This window comes from Nipponia nippon, unplaced genomic scaffold (genome assembly GCF_047370975.1).
Source record: "Nipponia nippon isolate SJK-2023a ecotype South Korea unplaced genomic scaffold, ASM4737097v1 scaffold_2, whole genome shotgun sequence".
NCBI classification, from domain to species: domain Eukaryota; kingdom Metazoa; phylum Chordata; class Aves; order Pelecaniformes; family Threskiornithidae; genus Nipponia; species Nipponia nippon.
The window spans coordinates 11,390,735-11,399,687 of NW_028262336.1; the positions used below are offsets into that span (position 1 = coordinate 11,390,735).

The window sequence follows — 8,953 nt, forward strand, 5'->3', positions numbered from 1 at the left end:
CCACAAAGTGAGACTTGGGAAGTGCTGTGCTAAGCTCTGCTCTCACTCACACCCTTGTGGTTTCATTGATTTCCATTAACGCTGACCAGAATGGCACAAAAGCAACAGGATTCGCTTCGCTGTGGTTTTTCCCTTTGTTCATCTCAGAGTTCTTGTCCTCATTTTGTCCCTGTTGAAGCGAGCTAATGTTTTACATAGCCTTCTGTTTGGGTCTTTTTCTCCCACCTTTCGTCTCCTCATCATGCAGCTAGAGCGATGCAGCACCTTCCATGAGGCCTGAAAACACCAAACCGGCAAATGTCCAGCAACTGTTGGCAAATTCCAGCTTGTCATCACCCTGGGGGGAAAGGACAACAGGGGAAGACTCTTTCCCCATAGAAACTTCGCCATGTCTCTCACAGACTTGGCAAATGGGAGCCAAAACAGAAACCTAAATCTGATGGGCTAGATGCTTCTCCGTTTTCTACTCTGTCGACTGTTTGTTGTCTTTTGCAACTCCCTTCTTTATTTGCAAACAGCCAGAAATGAGAACAGCAGCATTAGAGGTTTGCTTGATGTGTTTCTTCAGTGTCTGAATTTAATTATTAAATAATTTCACAGAGCCTTGGGCCATGGAAGCCAAACTCCTTTTTAACTGTAATTAGAGCTTGTCTGGAAGTGGCAGCATGGTTTTCATTTGAAGGCTTCTGTTTAGCTTTATTTACCTTGTGCGTGCTCTGGTTAAGCGCTGTGAGCCTGAGCTGCATTTTGTGCCAAGGCCACTTCATTGTACTCCGGTTGTGCAAAGCCTGTTGGTATCTCCATTTCTGCTGTACCAGAGTGCGCTAAAGTGGCCCTCATGTAAATAAGAAGTGGGCTCCAGATTTTCATTGCTGCAAATGACACATACCGTAACAAAAATAGAACCTGACTTGAGAGATTAGATAACCAGCGGTGACGTGCTTTGTGTATGTATTTTAAAAGGCAAGCTGCAAAGGAGCTCTCCCAAGTCCATCTGCTACAATGATCGATGTTGATTTCCAGCACATAATGCTGGCGCAGTTTATTTTTATGATACCCTGTGCCAGGGGATCATTTCTGTAGTAGTGAAAGAGATGTTGTGCTGGGCTGATGAAGTGTTAAGTCATGAAACTTGGAGCAATCCCAATGTGCAACTCTGCTGATGAGTGTATTTCCATATTGCTTAAAAGCTGGCTATTGACTCGCATTAACATGATATATGCCTCTCTGCATTTACCTTCTTTTGCCACACATGAGCTGTGCTCTCTGCTTCTGAGGGCTGTAGCTGCTCCCTTACAAAATGCGTAACAGCACTCATGCGCTCTTAACTTACTCTTTAGCTGTGCATTTCGTTTTGTGTAGTCAGATACCATCATGTCTTGGTTTTGCCTGACTTTGCATTGTGTTGCAGGTTGTCCTCAGGATATTGTTACTGTTGCAGGAATACCTCTAAAAAGAGCATGTAACAGCGGTATGCAGGCATTTGTAGCAGCAGGGAGTTACGGTGCTGTCATGTCAGATGTTAAACCATATCACGTGCCGCTTTCCATCCTTTCTGGTTTGATAAAAGCGCTTCCCGTGCTCCAAATAATGATGGGTGGCTTTTCTTTTCTTCTTTTGCAGAAGTCAGAGGGCCACACCTCTCCCACATGACGGACAGCCAAATGAAATGTCTCAGGCTCCAGTGCTTATTTCCTGCGCTGACCAGTGAAGCTCCACTTTATTGTAAAACATTGTGCTTTACCTAATATCCTAGCCTTGTCTTTACCAAGGGAAGCTAGTCAGTCCATATGATGGAAACTGTAGACTGCAAGCAAGTGCTTATTGCTCTGAGTGGCCCAGAATTCACTGGAAGCCAGACGTTAGCAACTTGGGCCAGGTCCTCAAATCGGAACCCAGTATGTAGGAGGGTGATATTAATTGTCTATTAATGAACAGAAGTGGAATGATCCCAGAGCTTGCTTTCTATTGAAGGCTTTTAAACAGTAAATAGGTGGTTGGTGTGAAAAAGGCTGCCTTTACTGTTAGCTCACACAGCATCTCTTTTACCAACCAGAGAGTACGGCAACTAGTTTCGTATAATACCTAGTTATTCTAAATGAAAATGAAAAAAAAAAACAACAACAACAAAAACACTGACGCACTGCACTAGTTATTATTAGATATTCTTAGTCATTTTTGTACATGAAGATTTGAGTTCTAAGATGGTTTATATTAATAGGTTATGCCTACGTTTATATTGTAGAATGAATTTAAAACCTGTTCCAGAGAACTCAAGGCAGCCTGGACAGATGTACCATTGTTAGCGGTGTTTGGGCAGCCATGTGGTCCAGATGTTCTGCACTTTTATATTTGCCACCAGAGTGGTAGAGTTTACTGGCAAAAATTCTGACAGGCTATGTTTGGGTTTGTTTCTTTTCAATTTAGCTTTGAATAACCAGGATGATGTGCATTAGAAAAAGGAGTGGTGTATGGAAAAGAAAATACTGCAGATAATTGACTTGTCTTTCATGCCTTGGAGGGTTCCTTTATTTTTGCATAGATATCTGAGCGACTTGGTGAAACTTTCCTGTAAACAAAAAGTACTGCAAATGTGTTTTTCAAAAGTGACCTTAGTATTATTTCACCGTTCTGAAAAAACTAAAACCGTGACTTTTCGATATACATGTACACCGATACACGTACCTTTTACATTTTACAGACACTGGCATTGTTGTAGTTACTATGCACAGTCCAAATCGGCTTCAGAGTTTGCATAAAGGGCCAATTACAGTTTGCATTGGTAAAGTGGCAAGTTGTATACAGATGAACTACAACCGAAGAGTAACGTTTGACTGAATTCAGACTACCAAACAGATCCATCTGCCAGTTTCTGTCTTTGCTTATATTGAATTTTTGTGTTCTGCTCTCATAAATACATCCCAAAAGCAGGCCAAGTGTATCACTTGGCCTGTTATCTTCGCTATCTTGACTTACACTATTGTATAACCAAGCATTGATTCCTACCAACAGATGCAAAACGATCACTAGTAATTGATCTAAAGCTACAAATTCAACAGGGTACTTCTTCTATAGCACAAGATGTTTCCCTACTTTTTGCATTGTAGCACAACAATTTACCAAATTGGACTCCAGCAATAATTTTCTATTGGTCTTCGTCATACCGGCTGAACTTTTGATAGTATTAGATTGAGTTTGAAGTTCTTTGAATTAAGTCTTTAAATGATGCGAGTTTACATCATTCTATCAGGCATTCTTATTTATACTTGACTGAATTGATAATGTGTTTTGGGGTTATTTTGTAACTGATTTGATGTAATAGCCATATGGACAGTAACTCTATTAATGCTTGCTAGGTTTAGCCTTTCATTGTTGTAGTTAAGTGAAAGTCTTTGGTTCAGTGTCGGGAAACAATATACAACATACCACACGAGTTGTAACAAAGGATTAAAGGTCTGACAAAAGGCAGGTAGCTGGGGAAGTGTCACTGAAACAGCACCATCGAGGATGCATATGTTGGAAGAAGGGAACAACAAAAGAACAACAAAATTTACGAGCCAATGAGTCAGTGAAAAGGCTTTTTAAAAATTCAGGTGAATATATGACTAAGAGCCCCTAGAATGCCATTGCAGCCTATGGCAGTATTTTTAATAAGATTCTATTAAAGTTTTATAAGTTATTTTAACAAGACAGGAAAAACTTAAAAGACTTAAAACTGTTGGGTCACAGCAGGGTGGCTGTTGGAGTTTTGGACCACTTTATAATTAGCTGAAATCCAAATATGTTACAGTGCAGGCCGTTCACGTTGACAATGGTACTAACTTATTTCTCTAGAAACCTTTAGAGTAGATATATTTTTGTCAAAGCACCCCATCCTTCCTCGATTTAAATTTCAATATTGTTCCTGAAGATATTTCTGTATATTAATGGTACCTTTTTTAAAAGAAACAGAAAATTACTTTTTTCTATATGAATTAATATCTTACTTGATCTGCTTTTCCTTGACTTTCCCTTAGAGAGGGGGTAGGGTTGGGTCAGTTTACTGGATATGACTGTTTTCAGATACTTATAAACCTTTTTGTAGATATGCTTAATTTTTAAGCGATTAGGCACTGAGAGTAGCAGAAATCCTGCAAAGCTTTATAGTTCACTAGGCATTTGCCTTTGTTGGTTCTCTGAGTGATGTCTTGATTTTGGTAGCTAGAATTTTCCCTGAATCTACTAGAAGGGGTATCAGTATTTTCAGGTAACAAAGTCTGTTAGCACAACAAAAATTTCAGACCAATATCTTACTGTATTGGGGTTGGGTTTTTTCCTTGTTTGTTTTGTTTTAATTTTTATTAATTTCAGCTGCTTTCATTTTGGAAAATCTTATTGCTATTGTGTGTACTTCAGTATACCAGCAAACACTGTTACCCGTTAACACATTGTCCACAAATGCCTCTAGAGAAGAAATTGTTGCACCTTATGTATATCTCAAGCAAACCAAAATATGATGCTTTTCTGCTTTGTTTATTCTGAATATGTTGTATCATACTTTACTGAACCCATTTTAACTTAGCTAAAGCTATCAATATTTATGCATTTCACATTATTTTCTGGATCTGAACCTGTGTATAAATCTTTCTTTAAAAAAAAAGAAAAGCATTTACCGTAGTCGTCCTCTGTGACTTATCCATGGGAGGGGGGAATCTTGTCTCAAGTGTAAAATGCAGTACTGTCCCAGTTTTCCTTGGCTTTTATTTATTTAGTGATCTTTGATATTTCATATGTAGTTTTGAGGTATACAAAATACATTATCGTAGCCGAAGCTACAGATCTAAGCAGCTGGGAGAAAATTACTGTAATGTCTTCTTAACTGTTCTAGTACTGTATACAAATATGGGAAAAATGTTCTGCAGAACATTTGAGATGCAGATTCTTATCCCCACAGTAGGTTTTTTTGCAGATATTAGACCAAATCAATCAAAACTCGATGATCTTAAAGGTCTTTTCCGACCCAAATGATTCTATGATTCTAAAAACATCTATGGAGATTACTTAAAGCTCTGCTTATGGCAGTAACTACCCCTTGAATGTGCTGTGATTTCAGAAATAGAATATATTTATTTAAGATGACTGAATGCTCTTTTATACTAATACAATATCCCAAAGTCATGAGCAAGAGACTTCTTGGTAGTTTGGGTATCTATTTTATAGCATTGGTGCATGACTTTTGAAATTAAAGTGATAAGCGTTGTTGGAAAGGGGCACAGGAACAAGGGACTGGTAGAAGCGTGTGAACTTGTGGTTTTAAATTCCAGCTTCGGTCTGTATTATTTGGGTGAAAGCTGCCTTTGTAGCACAAGGCTGAAGAGCACTCTGCAGTTTGCATCAAGTAGAAACCCAAGAGAGTTGTAACTCACATCAGAACGAGGGAATGCCTTACAGTTTGGATGATATCTTTTGGAACAGGATATTAAATTGAAGCAGTTTTCATTTCCACTGCCTGTTTAGCTACTGTACAGATACTGAACAGACTGAAGGCAACAGTTGTAGACATGGGACAGCTAAGAGGGGATGAAAGGAAAGCTGGCCGTTGTTCTCAGTATGGCAAAGTTATGGCAACAAAGGGGAATTAGGAAAAAAGATAGATGTGTATATATATATAAGCGTGTGTGTGTATGTGTGCGTGCGTGTGCGCTTGGGTGTGTACATTCTGCAAAAAAAAAGTGGGAAAAACAAAAACATGATAGGTCTGCAAGAGACTGTAATGTGTGTTGACCCTTTGAGTGCACTCCCTTTTTTTGAATGCTGAGTCTAATATGGCTACCTCTCCTAAAAGACTACTTTCGTTAACTTCCATTTGCATTCAGGCTTGACCATGTAATCTTTTCAGCCATTGATACCATTTGTATATCACTGTGTGCTTTATTTTGCAAGAGCAACGTTTATATAGTGCAGACAACGTAAAGGCTGAATATACAGTGGTAGCCAAACTATGTTGCTGGAGCATTTTTGTTCAACCTCTGCCATAGTCACATGGGTTGCAGGACGTGGGCCCGCTAGCTCGAGTTGGTTCAGTGAGATCGGTTTTTGTAACAGCAGAAAATGCAGTGCTCATGGGGTGGTGGACTTCAGATGTTGCCAGAGGTGACACAGTAAGCCAAATGCTGCTCTTGAAACCTATTTTGGAGTTTACGTTTGCAATCCTGATTTCGCAAGGACATGTAACTGTGCAACTTGTGTGTTGTATACCATACGTTATCCATTAGATGCCGTTTGTTTGCCGTGCTTATTTGATAGATTGTAGAGCTCCTAGGTACCTTCGCCATGTTTTGTAATACTTGTGGCATTCTCCTTACCTTGTACATATCGTGGAACTGTCACCTACAGCTGCCAGGATGCTGAGGCACTTCAGGACACTGAGCGCCGTGAATGAGTGCATTTAGTCTGTGAAAGAGTTACTTGCCTCCTCACCTGAATTCCCCAATAAAAAGGCACAGTGAGGTTTATGCTCTCACCTAAGTACTATTATAGTCATTTATATACTCAGCATTTTCTACTGAATTGACAACTTTGAAGAAGCTTATGAGATGGATGTATATTTTATGTTCCCCCACTAATTCTTGTAAGGCAGAAATCCAGGAAGACGTGACATGAAATCTCCACTCAGCAACGCACCTAAGCTTAGGCTGGAAACCATCCTTACTTACGGGGCAGCGTTGTTGTTTGCACTGTGACGGTGCAGGAGCCCCAGTTACGGACCACTACGCTCTTGGAGTTAAGCTTGGGCTTGCGTGATGTTCCTGGGGGAGGCACGTTGTCGTGACCTAGGGCCTTCATTGACGTGGAATTTTAAAAATGACTGCAAATAGCTTAACATTTATTGAGTTCTTCCAAAGAACTGTATTGTAGTTTCTGGGTCTTAACTGTTACCATATACCAGCAGACCCACACTGTAGTCTACTGGAAAAAAAACCACACCTGTACAGGCTAACTAGGCTTCCAAATGTAATGGTCTAATCTACTCTCTTCACCCCTGCAACTGAAACCTTATTTTCTCCCCCACACCGCTACACTTTAATCACTGGTTGGAGCTTTGAAGGTGACAAAAGCAAGAGAGGCATATGTGTGCGTGTGTCTGCATGTATGTATACATATGCGTACACACACAGCTATTGGAGGGCAGTGAGTTGCAGCATGTTCCCTGTACAAAAGTGTTCCCGTGTTAGGTCATAAAACAGCATGAGGTTTCTCAGATGATAGTGTTTCAACTTTCTTGCTAGATTTCAGTCGCTTTCCTTCACATTACACCATAAGGTGTGATGTTGAAAAATTACACCTGAAAAAAAACACAGATCCTGCTGACCTGGATGCTACGAAAACCTTCTTTCTCAGCAGTGCTTGCTTTTAATAACCAGTATCTGTTGACAGTTTTAGCACAACTGATTTGCTATGGTCTTTCTTCCAAAGGCCCAATCCTTCCACTTTTATTCTCGCACGTAATTCCACTGAATTTTGACCCAGTATTCGGCTTTATTCTCTCCAAAGCTTGGTGTAAACATGCCTTACAATAGTTCATCTCCATCAATGGTATAACAGAGCTACTGCCTTCTTAGATGTGTGTAGTTAAAAGTCAATAAGCACATTTATAGAATGTCATACTTTCTTCAAAAACTTCTAATCTGATATTTTGAAGTGCACATGTTAAGTCATGTGTATAACATACTAAAGTACATTAAACTGTGATAATGAAACTGAATAAAATATTTAATAAAATATTTGAAATATTTGAAAAGGACCTTCAAATAGATTTCTTTATATTCATTCTATTTTGGTTATCTAGTGTGTGCCTGTAAACAATTTCCCATTTAAACCTAATGATTGCAAATAAATACTATTCAAACGGAGCTTCTTTGATACTTCACCTGCTTTACTATCAAATGATTGTTTACTTTAACATGTGGCTGAGTTAGCAGTATTTGCAGAATTTGTTTCTAGCTACAGTATGAATTTGTTGGCTTTTTCATCCTTAAAAAGAAACAAGCTTGTTTTCCACCTGAAAATGGAAGATGCCAAAAGCCAGAGATGGATCCTCAGAACTGTAAGCTGTCGTTTCCTGGCAGATCAGCCATTCAGCTTCTGCACAATGACTATAAAGATGTCACGTGTTTTGCAAAGAACTTCTGCCCATTTGTTCTTCCTTACACTTGTCTATAATGGGAGCTTCCATTTTATTTTTAAAAACTTTTGAGCCTGGTTCAGCGCTGTTGAGGTTGGAAAGATCCGTAGACCCATGCAAGTGCCCCAGAATTCAATGGATTTATATTGGCATAAAGCTGGAGATTGTGGGACAGAGAGAGCCAGGACTCAGTGCTGTTGGGCTGTGGGAGAAAAGTTTGCCTTTTCTCCTGAGCTTTCCAGGTATCCACTTTGTGTTTCTGGATTCTGTCTTCTTTGCACAATTGGGAAGCTCATTTATAGTCCACACAAACATAAAAGAAGTCATCTCGCATGAAGAAGCCCTTGCATTGAATACCCATGTATTCGGTCTTTGGACACTAAGAGAACTTACTCAGAAATGGATTGTCTTTTAGAAATAAGTAGCAAGTGTCATCAGCATTTAAACTTAAAGGTCCCCACTACTTTGGAAACTACTTAAACAAGGACTGTGTTCTGCCCATATATTTTACCCTCTTGAGGCTTGAAAATTAGACTGTTGGGGATCTTGTCTTTCCCTGTCCTTGAATGCCTCAAGCCTCCTTGATTGCAATGTATTTTTCTGATCACAGGAGACCCAAGTACTGACTTCACGAAGCTGGTAGACACCAGTTGTTCACATGGGAGCAGAACTCCTGTCTCTGAGTCAAAAGTAGCAGAAGGGAAGCCTTTAGGTTGGTTGGTTTTGGTTTTGGTTTTGTTTTTGTTTTTAACTATGTACCATTTACTCAGGGAAGAAGAAATGCACGCA

At 39.5% G+C, this 8,953-nt stretch overlaps 1 protein-coding gene across 20 annotated transcripts in view; it reads left to right on the forward strand.

Annotated features, from left to right (window-relative positions):
- The window catches only part of BBX (BBX high mobility group box domain containing), a 150,373-nt gene extending 142,590 nt beyond the window's left edge, over positions 1-7,783 (forward strand). For all 20 annotated transcript variants that reach the window (XM_087756817.1, XM_087756814.1, XM_087756819.1 and 17 more), the window contains one exon: positions 1,624-7,783. In XM_087756817.1, coding sequence (XP_087612943.1) covers positions 1,624-1,711 — 88 coding nt within the window. In that variant the 3' untranslated portion in view covers positions 1,712-7,783. The remainder of the gene's footprint in view (positions 1-1,623) is intronic.
- Positions 7,784-8,953: the final 1,170 nt, after the last annotated feature.